The sequence below is a fragment of the Mobula birostris genome, chromosome 6, assembly GCF_030028105.1.
Source record: "Mobula birostris isolate sMobBir1 chromosome 6, sMobBir1.hap1, whole genome shotgun sequence".
Classification (NCBI taxonomy): Eukaryota; Metazoa; Chordata; class Chondrichthyes; order Myliobatiformes; family Myliobatidae; genus Mobula; species Mobula birostris.
Genome location: NC_092375.1, coordinates 80,129,597 through 80,156,101, shown reverse-complemented (window position 1 = coordinate 80,156,101; position 26,505 = coordinate 80,129,597). Strand labels below are relative to the sequence as shown.

At 40.2% G+C, this 26,505-nt stretch overlaps 1 protein-coding gene across 5 annotated transcripts in view; it reads right to left on the bottom strand.

Annotated features, from left to right (window-relative positions):
* Positions 1-25,902, bottom strand: part of rai2 (retinoic acid induced 2) — a 66,759-nt gene extending 40,857 nt beyond the window's left edge. For 4 of the 5 annotated variants that reach the window (XR_011886354.1, XM_072260714.1, XM_072260716.1 and 1 more), the window contains exon 1: positions 25,455-25,902. Coding sequence is in view for 3 of the 5 variants with exons in the window: in XM_072260714.1 (XP_072116815.1) it covers positions 25,455-25,472 (18 nt within the window). In the remaining 2 variants the exon portion in view is untranslated. Of the gene's footprint in view, positions 1-24,394; positions 24,543-25,454 lie in introns of those variants that run through there. The other variant, XM_072260715.1, reaches the window with a different exon arrangement.
* Between the last annotated feature and the right edge of the window lie 603 nt (positions 25,903-26,505).

The window sequence follows — 26,505 nt, the reverse complement described above, 5'->3', positions numbered from 1 at the left end:
TTATATTCTATTCCCCTTGAAATAAATGCCAACATTGCATTTGCCTTCTTTGCCACAGCCTCGACCTGTAAATTATGCTTCTGAGAGTCTTGCACGAGGACTCCCAAAGTCCCTTTGCACCTCTGACATTTGAATTTTCTCCCCATTTAGATAATACTCTGCACTGTTGTCCCTTTTAGCAAAATGCATCATACATTATCCAACACTGTATTCCATCTGCAACTTTTTTTGCCCATTCTTCCAATTTCTCTAGATCTTTCTGCAATTGCATTGCTTCCTCAGCACTATCCACCCCTCCACTCATCTTATCATCTGCAAATTTTGCCACAAAGCTGTCAATTCCATCATCCAAATCACTGACAAACATTGTAAAAAGCAGCAGCCCCAATACAGACCCGAGGAACACCACTAGTCTCTGGCAGCCAACCAGAAAAGGCCCCCTTTATTCCCACTCGATGCCTCCTGCCTGTCAGCCATTCCTCTATCCATGCCAGTATCTTTCCTGTAACACCATTGAATTTTATCTTGTTAAAGAAGCCTTGTGTGGCACCTTATCAGTCAACCTTATCAGACATCAGTCAACAGCATCCAAGGGCATGAGAACAAGTAAGAATATGGTATTGAGACAGGATTTGTCATGATAATGTTGAGTGGCAGGGCCAAATGGACTATTATTCTTCATTTCATTTTTTTTTAAATATAAAAAAATGTTTTATTGTTTAGCAACTCCATTACTATTCACAAGAACTGATTTTTAATTTCTACTAGTCACGATTAGTAGAGTCATGATCTTAAGGAATCCAAGGTATTTGGCAACGGAAAAGCATCCTGCCCAAGTTTCAGATCTCGATCCTCTGCCAACCAATATGGAACATGCATTATTGATTAGACCAAATAGTTCTGGTCAAAGTCAGCATTCCAGTGAAGCAGCAGTGATCAGCCTTTCCCAGCCAAGTAATTTATGGATTTATGCAAACTCATTCCAAGTCTGGAATCTGCCAGTATATCTGTCAATATGATCCAATAGCAAGGTTTGATCATGCTGGGATTCCTCAGCTTGCTAAGGAACCGGCCTCTTCAAGCCTCTAGCAGTCAGACTGAGGAGTTAGTGTTTTAATGGTGTCACTTATTTCATAGTTATGAACTCCAAAGCAGTTACTTAAAGGATTTTAAACCAATCTCAATATTAGATACATTTAATAACTCATTACAAAGCTTCCTTGCTTCAACAAGGGGTAAAGCTCCACCTCCAGCACCAATTTCCATCAATCCTGTCCAAGTGCTGGGGGAGCAAAGGCTTAGCAGCATCCTCCCAAGGCCTTGCTACCGATCACCAGAGGCCTCAAGAATGCAGAGAGTCAACTTGTTCAGCTGCATCAGGTCTACAACCATGGGTAACATGTCAAATCCAGCCCACTGTATAAAGAATGCTCTATACATTTCTAATATGTATTCAAAACCCACTAATAGGATCTTCACTGGTCCATATTTCACCATGAACTACTCAACCTTGCAAGACCAGTCTCATGTTAGAAAACACCTCTCTAAAGTTAGTCAAAAACATATAATCACATCTCCCAACTAGGGTCAATTAGCATTTTGATGACAAGTTCTTATTTTTATGTTCCAATTTTTTTTGATTTAATATTTCAAGAGAATATTTTATTGCTTCCTATCCTGGAATGATCACTAAGCTTTTAGGTAGTCCCAAAGTACTTGTACAAATCCAGTGTAGTGGTAAATGCTGTAGAAGGACAAACAATGTGCAGACTATGTGCATATCGGAGGGAGATTGAACATCTGGCTGGGTGGTGCCATAACAACAACCACCTCTCACTCAATGTCAGCAAATCCAAGGAGCTGCTTATTGACTTCAGGAAGAGAAAACAGGAGGTCCATGAGCCAGTTGGTATTGGGGATTCAGAGGTGGAGAGGGTCAGCAACTTGAAATTCCTCAGTGTTAGTCATTTCAGAGGATCTGTCTTGGGACCAGCACACAAGTGCCATTATGAAGGCGGCAAAGCCATGCTTCTACTTTCTTAAAAGTTGGCACAGATTAATCATGCCATCTAAAACTTTCACTTCCAATCTTTTTTATTGATTTAAAAAGGATAAATGGAAATCAGAGGAGAGGTTATCTCGAATACATATTTCAATAATAGTACAAAGGAATATACACTATCGAAATCATATATAGTATTATAATATAAAGAATCACTTCTCCTCTTAACAGTTCATAGAAAAAAAGACTCAAGATTTCTCTTATTGAGGGGAAAAAAAACCTACTAACCTAACCTAAAACAAAAAAAAAAGGGACTGGGCAGTCCATTTTGAGGATACAATTTTAAAAAAACAGAAAAATCCTTCTGGTCAAATCTAAAACTTCACGGAAAAGAAAAAAAATTTAACTGAAAACGTAAAAAGAATTAGATCACATGAAAATATTGAATAAAAGGTCACCAAGTTTGCTCAAATTTAAAAGATCTTAGTCCCATTGTTAGACATACATTAAAAATTTGGTTTCAGTTTCACAGATTTTTTGACTTAAATAACTTTGTTCTTTCTAAAATATCCATTTTAACTATTTTTTTAAACCATCAATTTTAGATAAGGCCTTTTTAACATGGAAAACTAAGGGAATAAAAACTTATCTAGATTTGTTTTTAGAGGATTGTTTAAATGGACAAATATGATTTATCTAACACACAATTTTTTTTAAATACACGATTTGTTACCGAATTACCCATTTGCTCATTTACCAAATATGATAGATGATATCTTTCAGCTTAAACCATTTCAAAAAGGATTGATAGCCATTATATATAAATGGCTATTGAATTTACGAATGGTGTCTAACAATTAGGTTAAACATGCTTGGGAATTGGAACTTCAAGAGTCACTTTCAGATAATCAATGGAATAAAATTTGTCATTTTGTTAATAGTTCATCTATCTGTGCCTGTCACTCCTTGATTCAGTTCAAGGTAGTGCACAGGGTGCACATGTCAAAAGATAAACTAGTGCATATTTTTTCTAATATAAATCCTACCTGTGATAGATGCAACACTGAGATGGCTACCTTAACTCATATGATTTGGTTCTGCATAAAGTTAAATAATTTTTGGAGAGATGTTTTTAGAACGTTATCAAAAGTCATAGGTTTGGACCTACAACCTAATTCATTTATGGCAATCTTTGGGATTATTCCAACGGAAGCAGGAAACATTCCTGCTTCCACTGAACACATGATAACTTTCTCAACTTTATTGGCTAGGAGGGCTATTCTATTGTACTAGAAGGATCCCAATCTACCTACTGTTTTTTTTTTGGCTCTCCTCCATTATGTTTTGTTTAAGTTTGGAGAAAGTAAGGAGTCAGACGTTTGATACATCTTTTAAATTTGAGCATGCCATCTAAAACTTTACAAACGTATACAGATAAAGAGTGGAGTACATCACAACTGGTTGTATCAGGGCCTGATATGAAAATACCAATGCCCAAGGATGGAGAAGACTCCAAAAATATCGTGTATACATACTAGTCCATCACAGTGTTAGGGCATATTCTGGAGTTAGGATATATAACAAACATCAAGTTCAACAGCAGCCATTCTTCAGATTTGAAAGTGGATTGCAGATGGAATTTAAAATGCAGCTCTGAACAATAGTTTTCACAGAGCTGTGGACTGGAGTTAATATTAAACCAGGCAATGCCAATTAACATTCATTTTAGGTGTCTGGAGTGTAAGGAGATGTAAAACAGTATGTAATTCAGAGGACGCATTGTAGATACAATGTAACTTTAGAATTATCCTGCTGTTACCTTTGATCTTTAGCATATAAAAATGTCATGTAATATTGGGTCAAGAGGCCTCTTCCTCCAAGAGCAGCTCATTTTGTTGAACAAACCACTTTTGTATCCACCAGCTTCAGTGCCTCTCTGGTGACTTTGTTCACGTTACAACAGAAAGTGCCCTCTCCACCACAGAGCACATTTACAAGGAAAAATGTCACAAGAAATCATCTATCATCATTGACCCCCAAAGTTTCCTCTAATGTTTTTTTTTTAAATATAAACAGCTGCACATTTCAACCATTGCTCTGAGAAGGAACATAAAACATAAATTTTAAAAATCACTGCCCAAAAACTATGCTGTACTTTAAATTTTTTTTTTGTAATATGCACATCAAACGAACACAAACCACAACTCACAAAAGCAAACAATGTCAGGCAGTCAAAACAACTGACAAGCACAATGGCAAAAGTAAAATGTTTTAACTAATTGGTTTTCAGCAGCCAGGCTGTTTATTAAAAATGATTTCCATTCAGTGTATATTGTTACAATTTGTAACAGTTTTGTAACTTGAAACACTAACAATATAAATACCTTGAAGCTCCAATATGTTTCAAAGTAAATGTTGTGATATATTTATTATTTAGAAAAATTATGGATTATATTCATTAACACATAATGAATTACAGGGAATTTTCCAGCTGCACACAAAGGCCAAGTTTGCAGGAGCACTTCAGTTATTGCGCGGCTGCAGACTCAGCATAGAGCATAGAGGAAACAGCCCATCATCCAGGCCATGCTCTCTTCTCACTGCCCTCATCAGAAAGGGGCTACTGGAGCTGTAGGTCTCACAGCACTGTGTTGAGGAGCAGTTATTATCCTTCAACCCATCAAGCTCCCAAACCAGCATGAATAATTTCACTCATCTCCACTCTCTACTGATTTCACAACCTACGGAATCACCTTCAAGGACTCTGCAGCTTGTTTTCCACATTTATGAATTTGCACAGATCGTCTTCTTTTGCACATTGGCTGTTTGTCAGGTTTTTTCTCGGTGTAGTTTTTCATTGATTCTATTCTTCTTTTGTTCCATTGCAATTGCCCACAAGAAAATGAGTCTCATGTGGTGACATATACACACTTTGATGATAAATTTATTTTGAACTCTGCACTTTGAGCAAATGTCTATGCCACAATGATGAGATGACAATTAGATCATGTGTCTTTGCAATGCTGATTGATGGAGGGAGAAATATTTGCTAGTATATCTACTCCACTCTGATTTATCCCATTGTAACATGCAGCTTTAAAGTGGATTGAATGGCTAACCAGCTTACACACTGCACAAATGGAAATCACCTACCTTCAATTACACTTTCAATTGTCCACAAGGTTAGATTACTGAGCATCTGCATTAATTGTTGCTCCAATGTAAAACAACATCTTAAAATAATTAATTGTCAGTTCTTTTTTTAAAAAAAAAAGAAAGTCTGTCCAATATTACAAACACAAGAGATTCTGCAGATGCTGGAAATCCAGAGCAACACACATAAAATGTTGGAGGAATTCAGCAGGTCAGGCAGCATCTATGGAAATGAATTAACAGTCAATGTTTCAAGCTGAACCCCTTCATCAGGACTAGAAAGGAAGGGGGAAGAAGCCAGAATAGGGTGAGGGTGAGGGTGAGGGTGGGGGTGGGGAAAGTACAAACTAGAAGATGATAGGTGAAGTCATGTGGGGGGGAGCAGATGAAGTAAGAAGGGGGAAAGATGATAGGTGGAAACAGTAAAGGGCTTAAGAAGGAATCCAAGAGGGGAGGGGAATGTTCCATGGGAGAAAGGGAGGGGCAAAAGAGGGAGCTGAAGAGAAGCAAAGAGTTAAGGGAGGCCAGTGGGGGGGGGGGGGGGGGGGAGGATTGAAGTAGTCAGAAGGAAGGGTAAAACTTACCAGACATTGGAGAAATAGATGTTTGTGCCATCAAGTTTGAAGCTACCTAGATGAAATGAGATGCTGCTCCTCCAATCTGAGAGTAGCCTCATTGCTGCAGTAGAGGAGGTCATGAATTTCCTAGCTTGCTTTCCACCCCACCTTATTATTCTAGCTTCTTCCCCCATCCTATACAGTCCTGAAAAAGGCTCTCAGCCCAAAACATCAACTGTTTATTCATTTCCATAGTTGCTGCCTGACCTACAAGTTCCACCAGCATTCTGTGCATGTTGTTCTGTTCAATATTACAGAGTCTTATTTCTCTATTTTAAGAAAGTTAACTCCACCAATACTAAAATGTTGGTCATTCAAGTACTTTAGGTGTTATGGGTGTAATAACAGACTAATAAACTAAAAGGTTGAAAGTGAATATCCAACAATGACAGCCCATAAAGTTGAATTCTATACATACGGAACTTTTTTTTAAAAAAATCATGAAACCCTACAACTTTTAAAACCCAACTGTTTAATAATGTCCCTCAGGAAAGGAGATTAAACACCTGGACCAAGTCTGTTTTGCATTTAATTGCACCTCATACACAGTTTCTTCCTGACATCAGGAATGGACAGTAAATGTTACCCTCAAGCAATGTCATCTCTGAAATTATGCAAGTATAGCCCACATCCTTTAAATTTTCCTAAAACACATGCATTTATAATGTTACTTTTGTAACTGAAGCCAAAGTGATACAAGCATCATATCGAGCAGCAACATGTACTATATTAATCATCTGTAAAAAAAAAACACAATGATCTTTGAACACATTTCACTTGTTGGCAGGAGCACAACAACTTCAAGTTTCCCTAAAGCAAACACAGCTTGTTCAGTGATAATGTGAAATGGGGTCACAAACACAGATTTTTCTGCATGGAATCTATTAAATTGATAATTATGAATAATTATCAGTAATGGATTGCATACAGAACACCTCGAGCCCAACTTAGCAGCAAGACTAATGATAACACAAGAACAGGTAGCTATTTTGGTCAATTTTGTATTTGACTGCAGACTCAAATGTAGTTTCCAAATAGTAATCAAAATCAATTGAATACACCTGCAGACATTTTGAACTGCTTTATTTCACACCCTTCTTAGTTTTTCCAGAGATCCAGCATCCAGCCCAAGGAGCCCGCACCTCCCATGTGACATATCAACCTACTAATCCGTCCATCTTTGGAAAGTGGGAGGAAACCCACAGGAGAGCATACAAACCCCTTACAGACAGTGGCGGAATTGAGCCTGGGTTGCGGCACTGTAATAGCATTACACTCATGCCATCCCTATACTTACCCAAATACTTAATCATATTGTAGTATAAAATTACACAAATAAAAGCTCAGATCAACAAAGGTTAACTTGTAGGATCCATTCTATAATATATTCATTCATATACAAGTAAAAATTTTGTACCCATCCTATTATCTTAAATTGGAATGAATACATAAATCTCACATGAACCCAGTTTCAGACCCTGCTACATTAAAATTAGATTATTATATAGAAGAACTTAAAAATACTTCAATCACATGAAAATGTTTTACTTAAAGTGAAAGAAAAGAAACTGGATACTGTCGGTATTCAGAGTTTATGGCTACATGCAAAACAGCAGTGCAACAGTATTACAGGCACAAGGCAAATATAAGCAGCTTTCACAATAAAAACTAATTATACAATGATTTTTTTTACCAAAAATTGCCCAAAGTGGTCACTGTAGTGATTAAGGATAGAGCTGCTGGTTGCATTGGTTGGAAATTGAAAAACTGTACAGGGTTTAACAAGAATGTATATTAAACCAGTACATACAATTCAAAAGAACTTCCTTGTAAAATAATTTGAAATATCCTGAAGGCACATAAATGATAATGAAATGCCCACCTTTCCTTAATATATTAAAAGCAACTTAGAATTTTTTTTTAAACTTGATTTCATTTTACTGGAGATGTTTAATTTAATCCAAGTCTTTTAACTGTTTTAAATCAAATGTACCTTTTGACAAAAAAGAAAAATTAAATGCATGGTTTGATGGCTTGCTTAAGCTGGTTTTAAATTCTGACTTGTACCATACGATTTTAAACAGGTTAATTAGTAACTACCAAGATTGAAGTCTACCAGATTAGCTCAATGTATTGCAAACCACATGCCCTTCTTTGATGATGAGAGACTTGCCATTTCACATTTTGTACTGGCGGCAAAACCTCTGATGATTATTGTAAACACTAGTGATCCACAAGGCTGCACCTTCACCCCACCCCACCCCCACTACTCCCCACCCTATACATTCAAGGCCGCACGACCAGATCTGCTTTAACTCCATTTGTGCAAATTCACTATGATACGACCAAAGTGGGCCACAATCTTAAATAACAGTGTATCAGAGTGCAGGAAGGAGACAGAGCTTAGTAGCACATCAACAATGCAAAAGAATTGGGTCATTGACTTCAGGAAAGGCAACAGTGCACATGGTCATCTCTCAATGTTGAGGCTGAGAGGGTTGAGAACTCCAAGTTCCTAGGACTGAACATTACCAATAGCTTACTGTAGTCTAATCACATTGATGTCATGGCCAAGGAAGTTCACCACTGCCTCTACTTCCTCAGGAGGCTAAATAAATTTGGCATATTTCTGTCAACCCTTACCAATTTTTAATCAATGCAGCATAGAAAGCATACAACCTAAATGCATCGCAGCTTGGTGTAGCAATTGCTGTGCATGCAATTGCAAAAGAACTGCAGAGTTGCGGACAAAGCTCAACACACCGTGAAAACCAGCCTCCTCTCATGGACCGTCTATACCTCTCACTATAGATCAGTAAAGCAGTCAGTATAATCAAAACCCATACCCACCCCAGACAACTCTCTTCTCCCCTCTCCCATTGGGCAGAAGATCCAAAAGCCTGCAAACATGTACCACCTGGCCCAAGGACAGCTTCTACCCACTGTTATCAGACTCCTGAACAGACCTCTCATATGGTAAAATGGACTCCTGACCATAAATTCCACCTTGTTAGGATCTTGCACCTCATCATTTACCTGCAGTGCACTTTCTCTGTAGCCCTTACATTTTATTCTGCATTGGTATTAATTTACCTTGTTCTACCTCAATGCACTTTGTAATTGTTTGATCTGTATGAACAGACAAGCTTTTCACTGTATCCAAGCCCACGTGACGAGTATAAACCAATACTGCGTGTTCAAAGGCACTTTACAATGACTGAAGCACTGTTTTGTAGCAAGCAAGTTTTCCTCAGACAGCATTTCATAAGGTTAGTTTTAGAAATATTGATCAAGAGATAAATACTATCAGAACATGGAGGATTTCTCTTCTGTTCTGGGGTGTAATAATGCCAGTATCCTTTCAATTTCACCCAACAGAACAGACAGGCTTATTGTCTCATCTAAAGAATGACATCTCCAACAATGCAGAGTAATGCTATACAGTGTTAGACTTTCAATCTAGATTTTTATGTTTGAGCCTCTGTATTATGACTTGGAAGCAGATGCAGAATAGAATCCAATGTGTGGAGTTGAATACAAAAGGCAGCTAGTGCTTTTGAAGACAATTAATACAGATGACAAAAGATGAACTTTTATTTGGGAAAAGTTCACTGAATTGCTAAATGGTAGACAAAATGCAATATCATTGAAAATGCTTGTAGAGAATTTCCAAAACGGCAGTAGAGTCAAAGAAGGGGGCATGAAAATGGGATTTGAATAGCTGGAGATTTCTATTTGCACAAACATGGACAATTGGCTCTCAGTGGTGCAATCACTGATTTTTGTTTCCACTCACTCAACTATTAAGACAACTTACTTAATTGCCAGGAACCATTTACTCATGTACAGCCAGGTTGTAGGAAAATCTAAACGCTAGACAGTTGGAAGCATGGAGAGCCAGACAGAACCAGTTTAACTTGCAGGCAAATGCTTATAGAGCCTCCATGCCTCTAATTTAGTGCCATTGTACCAATGGGGAGGGAGAGGCAATAACATCAAGCAGAAGAACTACACTGATGTCTGAAAAAACTTACAAGTAGGTAAAATTTGCAATTTTTCCTGTTTCATATAGCCATTATACTCATATTGATCATAACACAGAAATTGTTGGCTATATTTGTCTAGTAGCTGCAAGTTAACTTCATTTTATATTACCCAACAGAAATTTGTCCCTTAACGTTAATTATACAATTTAGTTCCATTTACTTTTTGTATTTATGTTTGATATGGAAAACTGGAAGATGTTGAAAATTTTCACTTCATATTAAAATTGAGAGTCAGAAGACACAAATAACAAAAGCAGATTTAACACTTCACCCTGTCACAAATCATCACCGACTACAGCGGAAGGAATCCCACTTCCAGCGCTCACCCAGTCATGTTCACTTCTTTCATTTAAAATAGGGTCTCAAAGATCTTGAGAACGGTCTTACAACAACACTGCACATACTAACAGTCAAGATTTAACATAATATCTCACCGAGGCATAAATTGAAGCACCATGCTGAACTTAAATGCCTATTTCAGGTTATATATTATTTATAAACTTATTCAAAACAAGCACAGTTTTAAGATGTAAGAACATTGCATGTACATTCAAAAACATAGGCCTTACTGGGAGCTGCTACTTTTAACATAGCATAGCCTTAAAGTCATTGCTGGAATACTGACAAAGCCATAAAATTTCCTACCTCTGGTCCTATATTAAAAAAAAAATCAAACTTATCTGAAACTGAGCAGTCAATAATACTTTGGATGGTTGAACTATTAACTCTTGGTTGTCACAAAAGCTGCAGACGGCATAACACCACATTCCATACTTAGATCCATTTCTCTTGCAACCTATACATCGCAGCTGATGTGCAGAATCCAACAAGGCAGGTTTCCAGAGTTCAAATCATAAAGCAGAGTTTCAACCTAAAACATTAACTTCTCCCTCTCCATCCCCACAACAAATAGGTTACTGAGCTCCCCCAGTAGATTGTCTGTTGCTCCAGATCCAACACCTGCCGTCTTTTGTGGCTCTAACTTACAGCTTCTATTTTTGCTAAAAATAAAAATGTAATGACCATCACTGACAAATACTACTCTTCATAAAGTCATTTAGATTTTGGTATGAAGTTCTGTATGTTTTGATAATAACATACAGTCAAATGAGTGGTTTATTTACATACAAGGTTTAGCACACTCTGGAGTTCCAAGGAATTCCCAGTTGGACTACATATTTGAAAAAAAATGTACACAACAAAACTAAGTGTTGCAGTTAAAAATATACATTTTTCTATGTCTAAGTAAAAGTAAACCTTGCAGAGCAAGATCAGTGAAGTCCATTTCAACCCAAAAGCAGATACAGTTGGTCCTATGACTATGTTGTAATGGTGTAAACTGCAGTCTCCATCAAGGTTGTGACTCAAACTTAATAGTTCCCCCCCTCCCCGGGTCACAGGACTTGTTTTGGGGACAGAAGTGTGGGGAAGTTAGAGGTCAGGCCAGAGTGTAGGCCTGCACTCCATGTTCAATAGCCAGAGGCATAGACAATGGGCCAAGGACGACAATGGTCAGATGTCAGGTAGGCAGACCAGCGGGGACGACAGCTGATACAACCAGACCCCCACCTCTCCCAATTCTGAATTAGAGGCCTGGAGTCTGGAGTCCTCATATATCATCATCATGGGATTGATACTGAAGATAGAAGCCCAAAGGTCAATCAGAAATCTGGAACCCACGGCCCAGTGGCCGAAGCCAAGGAGTACAAGTCTCTGCGAGTCCCCTGGGGAAGTCAAGGACCCAATATCTGCAGATCCAAGTCCGCTGGTGCCTGGAGATGGCCTGTCCTGGGGTTTGAAAACTGTGTCTGCATGAGCAAGTAGGTAGGAGGGAGGCAAGGGGCTTATTTTGCTCTTGTTCTGTTGAACATTATGAGCATGCGGTGTTGGCACCAGAATGCATGGCAACTCTTGCAGGCTACCCCGCATACCCACAGTTGTGTTGGTTACTAATGCAAATTATGCATTTCACTGTATCTATCAATAAACATGTGATAAAATCAAGTTTCTTTCACTCTGTGTACATCAAACGATTGCCTAGAGTTTGGTAAAACAGTCAAAAGACAATGGGGATTTACTCCACTGAATCTCCAAAATTTCAGCTGACTGCCTTTTGCTTCAAAGGAAAGAAAATACTAAATATTTTATGGATATTCTTCACACTATTTTGCCTGCAAATTCTCTTCTGTGTTATATTCCAGCAGGTCACATTCTAACTTGCAACTGAGACCATTACAATTACATTGTGTTCCTCAACAGGATCAGAATCGCATTATACTTCTGGCAGAAGTCTGACTGCCAGGCATCATTGCATTATATTAACCTATACTTCAGTTATTGGTTAAAAAGTTGTCTCACTATAACTCAAATTTGCAGGCAATAAAACAGTATTTAATTGTTATAAAATGTGTTATATACGAGGGGTGATTGGTAAGTTTGTGGCCTAAGGTAGAAGGAGATGAGTTATACAGCTCTCATTGCATGCACACACAGTTCAACTCAGTGATTATGCAGAAAGTTTGAAGTTAATATCTCATTTCCTTTTACCTTAGGCCATGAACTTATCAATCAACCCTGCTGTGGACCATTTTCTGGAGGTCCAAGGCGCCAACTTCTACAAAGAAGGGATCCGTATGCTCCACGACCGCTGGACTAAGTGTGTATATGTAGGAAGGGACTATGTTGAAAAATAAATGTGCTAGGTTTTTTTTTAATTGACACCTTCTTCCTTAGGCCAAGAACTTATCAATCACCCCTCATAGTTGCCATCTTTCACAAATGAAAGCATAGTGGCCAACTGTGGTCATCCTCAGATCTTATTGAAATGAGATTTCAGTGACTGGAATTAAAATATTAATTTGTTCTTCACATCACTCTTCTATCTTCACATTTGATAACAAGAGCAGAATTCCAACTAACATCAGGATACAACTGTATGCATCCATCCTTTGAAGATCAAAAGCAAAGGGGTTAATACAGTATCCTCTGGTGCTGCAGAAGGAGGATGGGACCTGGCTGGATACTATTCCATTTAACTGCTTATCTGGGCAGTATAGACAAGATGCAACCACTCCTGGCAGGAGTGCAATGAAGACAAAGCTTTGTACCTCTGGAATCTTCGACACCTCTTCATGGTTAGGTACAAGGAAAACACTGGGAATGCTCCAGAGCAGATTCCCTGCTCTGCTGCTTGGCTAAGCAAATTAGACCGGATATGTAATAAATGTGTGATGGAACAGCATCCTCAAAACTAATGAGATACGCGAGTTGCAGATGGGGTGGAATTAGATGGAAAATGGGTGGGATTGGTCTGGTGCAAGATGAGAAAGTTGTGAGTGCATAGCGCTGTAAGATTCATCACCGTGTACAGGTGATGAATTTGAGTGCTATGCATTTGAAAGTTAACCTTACCCACATTTCCAGTCAAATCTCAAATTAGGAGTGATGTCAAAGTGAATTCATCTCTGGAATGATAATATTCCTTGTTACCTCCCTTTTCAAGCCTTGCAGAGTGACATGGACCTTTTTTTTTCCTCTCTCCCTCTCCCTCATGAGATGTCACAGCATTGGCCACTCCTCTGGTCTTAATCCTGCAGCGCTAACGAGTGAGTGAGTGAGTGAATAAGTGTACACACGCACACACCTTCCACTCCTCCTTACATTCCCCCTGAATTCCAGTTCACTCCCTGAACTCAGAATGTACTATTCCATCCCAGTAATCCCTTTACTGTTACTCCCTCCCCTATTGCATTTCGATACTTTATGCCATTCCTGCTGCCAATCTCCAAGCCAGACAATGTCAGCTTTCAAACTCACACCTTGCCCACCATGCACCAGACCAATTCCTCCCACCTTCCCACCTACTTTCACCCATCTGCAACATGATGACTGGATCTCACACTGCCCTTCCCATCAGAGATTTGAAGGCAATCCCATCCCTCTAACACTGCAACCTCCACCCACCCCACATACAGCCTCAGTCATAGTGGAGGTTTGATGGGACAACAATAAAAACCATTATCTCACTGCAACTCGAATTTTGTAGGCAATAACATGTTAGTACGCAAGTACAGAGACTGCTACAGGCACTTCACAACTATGCTCTTGGCTGCTTACCCAAACTCAACCCAAGCCAAGAAAGTGCCCTTGCATATTTTTCTGGCTTGCCACAGTCACAAACTTCTCCCAGGTTCTTGAGATACTGAATTAACTTGAAACAACCTAGGAGAATGTGGCTATGGAGTTTTAACTGATGACACACTGTAACACACAATAGAATGAAGGTCTGAAACTTTAGCCCAGTTTCTCTTGCCACAGACTTCAGCTGACCTACTAAGCATCTCCAACATCCACTGCTATTTTTGTGCAAGCATACACATTTCAGTCTGAGATTCAAAATGTCCCACCTTCAGTCCAATTTTCAGTGTGCAATCATGCAGTTTTACATTTGCTTTGCTTCCATACAATTATTAACCACATTAACCAATATATTTCTGTACAGTAAACAGACCTTCACATCCCAGCAATAAAAAGGTTAATATGTTTAGAAGTACAAAATAAATTGATAATGAGGGATAAATTATTAATTTATTTTTTAAAAAAAAGCTTAAGTTGATGGCTGAAAGTAAGACAGGTGAAGGGATATGGAAAGAGAAACATGGGATGGGGACTAGTGTTCACATCCACGTTTAACTCTGGTTGGGACAAACAGACCATTTCCTTGCATACAGTAGGTTTATTACCAAAGTATCCACCAATGTCTTTGAACAAGTATCCCCCGAGTACATGATGTACCAACAATCATTTCTAATTCCACAGATAATAGCAGTTTTTATTCTCAAAATACCAAGTAGCACTCTGAAGTACAAACAACTAAAATGAGAGATCATGACTCATTCTACTGATTTAGATCAAGCCTTAGGAAAGAATTGACAACAACCAAAAAATTATTGTGGTTTTCCCAACAAAGTTGGCAAGCAGCTACCCTGAAAATATCTAACACTGGCTAAACTTGAGTTCATCCATGCAACATTTTATTCCCTGGTGACACTTCAATGACCTGCACACAAAACAGTACTCTACTTGCAAATGTAGGATTTAAATCGTTGTACTATACTGCCACTTGCAGGTATGTGTATTCCATTTACAAAGATATTTCTTGCCATAAGTAAATCATACACTTCTCTCCACTCAAATACACTTTGCAGAACTTCATGTCTTTGTGCTTTCAGTGACACTTTTTATCATAACATAATCACAATTTATTTTATGTATCATTCGTATTAGTTGTAAAACACCCTGGGAATTCTACAGAATACCTATCTGCTAGTAAATCGTGGCAAGCTAATAACAAGCTGAATATAATTAACAAAAGCATAGGACAATGAACATTTTCCATTAACTCTTTCAAATCAAAGGGTCTACAGTGCTGCTTGGTGCAGGAAATGCTTCATACCTAACAAAAGACAGATACTACAACAACAAAAAAAAATGGAAAAAGGGTTGAGTGTGTTGTTTGAAGATGACAGCCAAGTATATTCCTGTATTTCATGAAAATACAAAGTCATTCTGCCAGGACTTTGAATGAATGAGGGTAATACACCTTCTGAAAATGGCAATATGTTCTAAGTCTAGTCTTTACTGCTTTGAATGCTTCAAGATGCATGTATACTGTAATATTCTACTTGTGGCAACAGGCAACAAATTTTTACAGAAGTGAATCATTAAGGAAGATGGCCACTCTCCTAAACAGGTGTTTAATGCAAATGAAATGGGTTACGTTTTTGGCAGAGCCCTCACATTTATTTTGCAAGCTGAGAAGGCAGTTCCAGGCTTTAAACAGCAAAGATCACCCTACTCTTCTGCTCAGGAGCATTGCCGAGAATGGGTTTGAGTTTAGCCTCTCTTAGACTTCTATCCAGAAAATCCAAGTGATCAAAAGAAATATTCAAAGGCTAGTGGTGTGGCAATTTAACAAGGAAAAGCTGGATGATAGTGCTGTTCTTCCAAGGTTATTCAAGTCACATTTATTGTCATTTAACTATATACATGTTTATAACATACAAAACCATATCATGTACATAGAAAAGAGACAATGTTTCTCCAAACCAGGGTGTAAAGGACACTAACACACGATACCTTATGAGGGCAAGGATAAAATCTACAGGTAAATCACACATAAATAACAAACTAAAGTGCATTAATATTAAGCAACACACATCAAAGTTGCTGGTGAACGCAGCAGGCCAGGCAGCATCTCTAGGAAGAGGTACAGTCGACGTTGCAGGCCGAGACCCTTCGTCAGGACTAACTGAAGGAAGAGTTAGTAAGAGATTTGAAAGTGGGAGGGGGAAGGGGAGATACAAAATGGTAGGAGAAGACAGGAGGGGGAGGGGTGGAGCCAAGAGCTGGACAGGTGATTGGCAAAGGGGATATGAGAGGATCATGGGACAGGAGGTCCAGGGAGAAAGACAAGGGGGGGGGGAACCCAGAGGATGGGCAAGGGGTATAGTCAGAGGGAGAAAGAGAGTGAGAGAAAGAATGTGTGTATAAAAATAAATAACAGATGGGGTATGAGGGGGAGGTGGGGCATTAGTGGAAGTTAGAGACACCAATGTTCATGCCATCAGGTTGGAGGCTACCCAGACAGAATATAAGGTGTTGTTCCTCCAACCTGAGTGTGGCTTCATCTTTACAGTAGAGGAGGCCGTGCACATCCTCTGGGTTTCCCCCCACCTTGTCTTTCTCCCCGGACCTCCTGTCCCATGATCCTCTCATATCCCCTTTGCCAATCACCTGTCCAGCTCTTGGCTTCATCCCTCCCCCTCCTGTCTTCTCCTATTATTTTGTATCTCCCCCTCCCCCTCTCAAATCTCTTACTCACTCTTCCTTCAGTTAGTCCTGACGAAGAGTCTCGGCCTGAAACGTCGACTGTACCTCTTCCTAGAGATGCTGCCTGGCCTGCTGTGTTCACCAGCAACTTTGATGTGTGTTGCTTGAATTTCCAGCATCTGTAGAATTCCTGTTGTTTGCATTAATATTAAATATGGTAAGGTACAGAACAGCATAGCCAGTGACACTTTGAATACAGTGCGGCAGAGAGTTCAGAAGCCATTCTGACCCTTCTTGTTTTTAATGCATCGGAGTCTCTTAAACACAAAATAATCTGCAGATGCTGGGATCAAAGCGACACTCACAACACGCTGGAGGAACTCAGCAGGTCGGGCAGCATCCGTAGAAACAATGAGTCCACATTTTGGGCTGGAACCCTTCGTCAGGACTGAAGAGGGAAGGGGCACAGGCCCTATAAAGAAGGTGGGGGGAGGGTGGGAAGGAGAAGGCTGTGAGCAGAGGAGGCCATGTTGTTGCTCTCCCAACCTGAGGAGTAGTAGATGATGAGGCTAAACTCAGGTTGGAGGAGCAACACCTCATATACCGTCTAGGTAGTCTCCAGCCCCTTGGTATGAACGTAGAATTCTCCAACTTCCGGTAATTCCCTCCCCCTCCCTTCCTCTATCCCTATTTCACTCTGCCCCCTCCCCCAGCTGCCTATCACCTCCCTCATGGTTCCACCTCCTACTACCCATTGTTTTCCTGCCTATCACCTCCCTGCTTCCCCTCCCCCCACCCCTTTGTCTTTCAAATTACTGTTTTTTCAACTGGACCTACCAGCCTTCTCCTTCCAACCCTCCCCCACCTTCTTTATAGGGCCTCTGCCCCTTCCCTATTCAGTCCTGATGAAGGGTTCTGGCCCAAAACGTCAACTGATCGTTTCCACGGATGCTGCCCGACCTGCTGAGTTCCTCCAGCGCTTTGGAGTCTCCTACCTGATGGTAGAAAATCAAAGAGAATGCTAGATGGATGGGTGGGATCCTTAATGATACTAAGGGCCCTATGCATGCAGCATTCCTGATAAATGTCCCAGATGGACAGTAGGGAGATCCCTATGATCCCCTCAGCTGTTCTCACAGTCCTTTGTAGGATCTTCTATGTTAAATCCGTTTTCCTCCAGCTTCATTGAAATATACTGTGTGAAAATTGGAATTTTCTTTGTTGACAATACCTCTGGATATCCAGTTAACAAGGGAAGCTGTCACAACCATGTGCTTTTGCCCCTCATTCTCCATTATATTGAAGGTTATACCTACTATTAATGCATCATGAAGCTTGCCATTTTGGAATCAACACAACCATTCTGGAAAATTATGAACAACAGCAAGATAGCCAAGGACCACTTCAGTGCCCCATGAAATGTAACCCATGCAACAAGGAATGAATTTTGGATGAAATTATGACCAGTATTTGCTCACAAGTCCTGCAGGTTTACAAACTTGAAAAACACAAGGGAAAAGTAAATGTCAAGCCGGCAGACTTGGGTGGGTTTGTCAAAGTACAAAACTATGATGTAAAAGTTACTGGAGTCATTTGCTAGAGTTACAAGGTTCTGTTACAGCTTGATTAACGGAGGTTAAAGAACTACAAGCCACAGAATCACACCAACTTCCTGCAAAGATCAGCCTGTGGGAGCAGCCCTTTCCCCACCCCGGCAGCCCACAAACAAGTGGCAACAATCTCATTGTGGATAACAGCGTTAAACATGGCCCCGTGTTGCGAGATGGCATGATTTGCTACAACACACACAAGATGCTGGAGGAACTCAGGTCAGGCAGCATCTACAGAAAAAAAAAAGTAAACAGTTGACGTTTCAGGCCGAGGCCCTTCATCAGGACTGGAAAGGAAGGGAAAAGGTCAGCATCAGCAGGTGGGGGGGGGGGGGGAGGGGGGGAGGGGTGGAAGTAGAGTTTAGGTGAAACCAGGAGAGGAGGAGGGAGGGGTGAATCAAAGATCTGGGAGGTTGGTGGGTGAAAGAGATAAAGAGGTGGAGAAGGGAGAGTCTGACTAAGGTTCAATTTCCACATCTGTCTGGAAGGAGTTGGGACATTCTCTTCAAGACCGTATGGATTTCCTCCAGGTGCTTCAGTTTCTTCCCACATTCCAGAGGTATATGGATTAGTAAGGGTTAGTAAGTTGTGGGCATGCAATGTTGGCGCTAACAGCACGGCGACAATTGCGCACTGCCCCGGCACATCGTTAACACAAAACGATGCAGTTCACTGTATGCTTGTTATACATGTGACAAATAAAGCTAATTTGTCTTTCTTTAAAATCAAAACAAGGATTGCCCAGACTTCTACTGATACCTCTTGAGGCCCTGTTCATTACCCATCCAGAAGTGCAGTATCACAAAAAAATCCTTGCCATCAACATCACAAGTTCCCAGCCCAGGTTCATTATCATCCAACACCAGCAGCCCCTCTACCTCACACCAACTCTCTTTAGCTTCTCGTCTCCCCATTCACCTCAGCATGAAAAGCAGCCTTACCCTTCAGGGAGTAGCCTCAGAAAAAGGTGTAAATTTAAAAGTTTACCTTTATTCAAAATAAAATTATTAATTTTAATCTTAACCATTATAGTAGACTTCTTGATTTGCCAAATTGCTTTATAAAATGTTTTCCAGAAGAACAAATTTTCCTAAGGATTACTATATTAGCTTCATAATTCAAATATTTTCAATACAACACAAACAACACAAGCAGTTCAGGCAGCATCTGGTGAGAGGATCACTGGAGTTACACTAGATTGATGACCATGCTTCAGATCACTCAAGAAATGTCCAATTTAAACAGCAATATTATGAAAAGTGCAGATCTTACAGGCCTCTAGTATAATGGGATGGAATGTTTGATATAGCATTTTGGAAGGTCATCAGCACTCCTGTCAGGACCCATTTACTAAACTTGGCAAATCACAGCAAGTAAGAGGAAGCAAGTATTATTTTTCAAGCATGTTTGTCTACAACTTTAGAAGGCTGTTACTCAGAAGAACATGCTCCCTACTTTTACAGCATACTTTGAGATCTGCAGAATCAATCATGAATGCTTGGGGTGGGGGGGGGGGGAGAAATGTGCATAAATGGATTAATAATCTTTTCTTTCAACAATCCAAATAGGGCTATTGGTGAAGTAACTAAAGGAAACTGCAGGCAGCTCCACCTGGCGACTTTAAAGCAAGCTTAAGTACTTTTCTTCATTTCAAAAACTTTGAGTTGAATATGTGTTGTAAATAGTGAAATTAACAGACCCTCTAACATTTTGAAAATTTACTGTGGCTAAATAATCATATAAAATTCCTCCCCACACCTTGTTTGGCTCATCAGGCAGCAATCTTACAGTTTCTTTAGTATTTTGTCTTTTATTTTTAACAAGGCTAGCTCAATACTCAACCCAGCACAGATGGAAAGCATGCAAGGAACCTGCTGGATTCGAACCTGCAACCTCTTGTTCCGAAGTCTGGGTGCGGATACCACTACACCACTGGAACAGATTGAATAATCAGACAAAAGTATTTAATAAAATCTACATAAATTAATGCAGCAACTTTGCAAACATAGGTGATGTGAGAAAAATACAGGTGTGTGGAATTGGTTATTCACACAAATTATTTTGTATGCTTTTGACATCTTTATTAAAATAAGGTTATTATCTGACAGAGAATAAGTGTCGTAGTAATTTACTCCAAGGCTCTCACTTTCTGATTGACTGGATATAGTTGCCACAGTTTCACACTTAACAAAAGCCAACCCCAAGTACAAATTGATCTTGGTAATAAAAGTAATGTGTTATACAACCTTCACTTGACACAGAATTTAGAAGCCGTCAAATCCGATGCAGTAATCCACAGCAAATGTTGCATAATAAAATAGCCTTCCCAACAGAACAGATTTATAGAATTCAAATTAAGCACAAAATTTAGCCAATACACAATATTACTATGTTTTATAAGTCACAAGGTCACTTTTAATTAGTAGGTGTTTATACATTAGCACATAGCCATTGGATAAAATAAAAATTGACAGGGAGATTTTAATAAGAGATGGATGCCACAATAACACAACAGTTAGCATGACACTATTACAGCTCAGGGCATCAGAGGTGAGTGTTCAGTTCTGACATCAACTTTAAGGAGTCCTCCCCGTGGAATGTGCAAATTTTCTCCGAGTGCTCCAGTTTCCTCCTGCAGTCAAAAGACGTGTCTGTTGGTAGGTTAACTGGTCATTGTAAATTGCCCTGCGTTTAGGCTAGGGTTCAACTGAGGATTCCCAGGTGGCGTGGCTGGAAGAGCCAGTAGAGCCTGTTCCATGCTGCATCTCAATAAATGAGCTAGTATTGACCATTTATTTTCAGGGGTTTTATTGGCTGGCAATAACCAATTCAATCCTATATAAAAATTACAGGTTTTTTTAGCTTTCAAAAGGAGTACAAGTGGAACAGGTTTTTTTTGGGAAACGAGCCGTACAGAAGACATGGTAAAGAAGGCATTTAGCATGCTGGCCTTCCTCAGTCAGGGCATCCAGTTTAGGAATAGGGACACATTGTATAACTGCAGCATAGTGTTGGCAAGACCGCAGTTTTAGAATTGCATATAGGAAAATGTTATAAGGAAAATGTTGTCAAGCTGGAGACAGTATAGAAGAGATTGACAAGGATGTTGCCTGGATTCGAGGGCCTCAGTTCTCAGGAGAAGTTAGCCACGCTGGAACTTTATCCACTGGACCACAGGGGTAATGAGGGGTGACCTCAGTTTATAAAGTCATGAGGGGTACGGACAAGGTAGAAAGTCGTAGTCCTTTCTCCAGGATTGAAAAATCCAAACCTTGAGAAGTCAGGTACTAGGTAAGAGACAAGAGATTAGAAAGAGACCTGAGAAAATACTTCTTAACAGGCTGAAGAGAACATCTGGAATGAGCTGCCAGAAGTGGTTGAGTCAAGTATAATTTCAATATTTAAGAGGCATCTGAGTAAGTACATGGAGGGGATGGGGTTAGAGGGTCACAGCCCAAATGTGGGCAACAAGGAAGTTGCCATGGTCAGCATGGACCAGTTGAGCTGAAGTTTTTGTGCTCTATTACTCCAACTCCAGAAACAGACAATTTCTTGCTATATCTACTGTATATGCTTACTTTGCACTAACAAGGACATTCAGATCCCTCTGTACCACGGCATTTTATTATCTCTCCCTTAATAAATAATGTTTCTCTATTCTTCCTATCAATGTGGAAAACATCACATTCCTCCTTCTTAAAATTCCAAGGCCATGTTTTGCCTACTCTCTGAACTAATACACATCTTTTGTCCTCTTCACAATTTGCTTTCCCACGCATCTTTATACAGTCAATTTGGCTACAACATATTGGTCCTTGCACAGATGGTTAAATAACTGAGGCCCAGCACTGATCCAAATAGCACCTTAATAGTTACAATGTGCCAACCTGACCCATGTAATGACCCATGTAACTACCCGCATCTCATTTTCTGCAGGTTAAACCAATGTCCTAGGCATGCCATCATATTACCCCCAATGTCAGAAGCTCATAATCTGTGCAGTAACCTTTCATGTGATATTTCATTGAAAGTGTCTTTTTAAGTCAAATCCACAGGTACCGATTCCTCTTTAATCTCAAAATAAAACAACAAAATCTGAAGATGCTGGAAATTTGAGCAACACACACAAAATACTGGAGGAACTCAGCAGGCCAGGTAGCATCTATGGAAAAAAAAAAGTACAGTCGACGGTTCTGGCCGAAACCCTTTGACAGGACCTTCAACCTTCCTGTTTACTGTATCCTGAAGGCTTAGTCAATTTATCCAGTACACGTCCATTTTGTGTTGTCTATTTGTATTATGGTTTCTGTTTGTCACCAAGACACCATAAATTTTAATATATTTTAATGAAGCAATAGCAACAATGTCTTGAAGTAGTAGGGGGAAGGAAAAACTAAGGTCAAAAATAAAGCATTGGTTTGCCTGATTTGCTCTACATTTTCTGAAGGGGGGGGTGTTTGTGTGTGTGGTTTTCTTTTAAAACAACTTCCAGATTTAGAATTTTCTGTGGAATATATTGAAAATAGATAAAGTTTTTTCAGAAGGTTGTGACCATAAGGGAATTGATCACTGGAATAATGTAGTTCTGGATCACACTGCATATTCCATCACACTATTCAGGTATCTGTAACCGTTCTCAGTATAGATTCTGATTTCAATGACCTTTCCTCTGCTGTGTTCTGGTTACAGATTAGTGGATCTATGTATTTGTTTTCCAACAGCATAGAAAACTGCTTTTATTCCCTTAATTAGGGTGCATCTAATTACACTGGATATTGTACATGACAGAGAGTTCCTTCAGAATCCCATGGCACCTGTTAAGCTTACACATTCTGTTCACTTGGGAGCCACCTAGAAATTTAAAGAACTCCATCTGGGACTTTTTAGTTCACAAACTATGTTTCCTTGTATATTGGCTAGTAATTGCTGTTGAAAAGAGTGCAACCTTACCAAGTCCAATCTGAAGATCAACTCTATTGATCTTTTTTAAAAATTAGTGCCAACTCAAGGACCCATTGATATTAGCTTCTCTAAGCCTCAAAAGAAATAATAGTTAAAACGGAACTATCACTATTGCACCTTCCTCCTGTAACCTCCTCACTCATGTTTCTTCTTTATTTCAGCAACTCTCTTCTATGACCTTTGTGGACATTCTGCACATCCCATTTGGGGAGATAGTGAGAGGAAAAGAAAATTCACTGAGGTCTGCCAAAACCACCAACTCCTAGTCTCTTAAAGTTGAAACAAGCCACCAGTAAGTCATTAGCTGTGCAAATTGTTTTTGTTGAAAACTGGGTCAGCCATTTATTTTCATTCCATTGAAAGTGTATTATACAGCCAATAAACTTTTCTAAAAAAAACAATCTACTCATGTGGCAGCATTTATTGCCCATTCTTAATTTCCCCGCACTTTGAAAGTTGTTCAGAGTCAATACATGGGTGTGTTTAGGGTCACTGAAACACCAGACAGGATGACCTTGGCAGAATTTCTTCCCTGAATGATTGAAGTTTGTAAGATTAGGATTTGACAAGGTCTGTAGACAGAGCACATACGCCCGCTAAGTAATGAAACAACACTGGGTTCTTTCAACATCTTCCCTACATTGCCCGAAGGTTCGGTTTCGTGAATTTATTTTACTCTAAATATCAGATTTTTGAAGAAATCAATATTTAGCGGGACCAGGAAGTATAGATGAAGGCTGAGTTATTATTGAAATGGACTCGAAAGACCCCAGAGCCAAGTCCTACGCCACTTCTTATGCCCCCCCCACCACCATAATCACAATTTTAAAAACACTAGCGCTCTCAACCCTCTCAAGCAAGCCCGTCACTTAAAATATCAATCGGCAGTGAATTAACAAACGCAAGAACTGCTGCAGATGCGTGAGGTTTACAAAATATGAATCAACACCCAAAGAGGCTTGTTTACAGAACCAGCAACACGGGACATTTCGAGCGGAGGGCTCAAACACCAGGTGGCCCCAAACATTTCTCTTAAATCGACAGTTCCTCCGCCACCAAAAAAAAATCAAAACTCGTCAAAGCTTATTTTCCTATTGCCATCCCTGATATCGCCATATCAGAAATGTTTAAAAACGCATAATTTTCCTGAGATAAGGGGTATGTCACACGCACCTGATACTTGAAGGAAGGACAACCAATCCAAATATCGACGGTCGATTGACAGCACAGCGGTGACGTTTGGAACAGGAGTCCATCAAGGGGGCGCCGACGACCAACTGCAGGTTGCCAATGAGGCGATGTAAACACTGACCCAGCTGGCCGGGGCCGAGGCCAGACTCAAGAGTCAAGGGGGCGGCCAGCTGTACCCTCCAATGGGGCTCTCAGCCGGAAAAACCTCCAGCGGCGGGGCTTCCTCCTCGCCTCAACACACACATTATATAAAAACACATACATACATACACACACACACACACACACACACACACACACACACACACAAAATCTCGATTCCGTCAGCGGTGAGAACAAGCACATCCTCGTGTGGTGGGAGGGAGGGGAGGGGAGGGGATTTGACGCGTAATCATGCACATTTGCATAAAGGTGCGATGGTGGGAAGCAGTTGTTGACAGCTCTCAATAAATCGCCTTTATTATTAAAGCAAATTTAAAAAAAATAATAAAACGTGTGCCCATAACCAAACAAGCGCACTTTCTGCAGCTGCCGATGTTTTGACAGGATGGCGGCACATACCCGATAACTAAATAATAAATTTAAACGAACACGGATAGGACATAATTAACGTGGCCGCATTTACGAGTTTTGTGAATGTGCAGGTTTACGCAAACAGCACAGAGCGAGACCTTGATTTTCACGGGACTACGAGTCTATTTACCCAGGGCAGTTCAACAAAAGAAAAAAAAACACGACATTTTTTTAAAAAAACCTCAGTAATAACTGTAACGGAATAAACCAAGAGGGGCTTCGGGGAGCGGGAGAATTTCGACAGCGCGAGCTCGAAATGCAAAATACCATTTAAGACAAAAACAAATATTCTCACATAAACAGAAGGATCTAGCCAGCCTGCAGCTTCCATTCCACCGCCGCAGCCTGGCCTTTGGAACTGGTGACAATGTATCAGTGTCAGAGTGCTACTGAATATTTGACGGCACGGACTCATTTTTAATCTTTTATGAAGGGCTCCCTTGTAGGATGTTTTTTTTTCCACACTCACCTTGTTGTTGTCATTCATTGCTGGTGTTCGAGAAGACAGCAGAGGAGGCTTCGCTTGTGTGTAAGCTTCCTCTAGTTACATGTCCTTCTCTCGTTCTTTTAACCCCCGGTTTAAAGCGCGTCTCTTTTAACCCTCCCCCTCCGGTTTTAGGGGCGGGCGGTGTTCGGGCTGTCAAGGTAAGGTTGCCTCGTGATCTGCGGTCGCTTTCCGACCTGGAACCGGGTCCTAATCGCGGCGAAGCGACAGGCTGCGCACGCCCCGCCCCGCCGCATCACATCCCATCCCGCCCATACTGAACTGCAATAGAACTCCCCCACATGCTGGGCACAGCCCTCACACATTGATATCACGCTACGAACCGTGACTTTACGCTTACTGGAAGTGCACTGTCCTGCGCAGACCCCCTCAGGCCTGAGCGCAGGGAGGATCGGTGCAAGTTCACATCAGTCTCCAGTTCGTACATTTCTCCCGCAGAGGCTCAAAGGGTTCAGAGTAATTTATATTTTTAAGCAATTGCGTCATGCCTTGTCCTGCCGTGTCTATCTGCGGGCCAATTGCACGTTTAACATCTCACAGTACAAGATGACTCAGATAAACACTGTGCGGGACTCAAGTCTTTGATACGGAACGGGGAGATGGAAGAGCCTAATAAATTAAAACAATTAGTGCAAATAGTTTGTGGTTAGCTAGTTTGCAGTTTGAGATACTTTTTCCAAAATCATTGTTTCCATCAATTTTCTAAATTTATCAGCAATCTTGCTGTGTTATTTAAACTCATGACTACCCACTTAATATGGCTAATTGTTACTGTTATACTGAGAGCAGTAATTCAACTAAAACAACACCGATGTGTTAAATCATATTTTCTGATTGAATTAAATGTTTTTGTTGATATTTAAATTGTTTATTCCAATTCAATGTATTGCCCTTCTTATCCCCGCCGGAGGATGACACGGTTGCCGTAACATTTTACAGCGCTACGTGATCGATTTCTGTTGCAGTCTGTAAGGAACTTGCTTGTACTCCCTGTGGCAGGGCGAGTTTCCTCCGG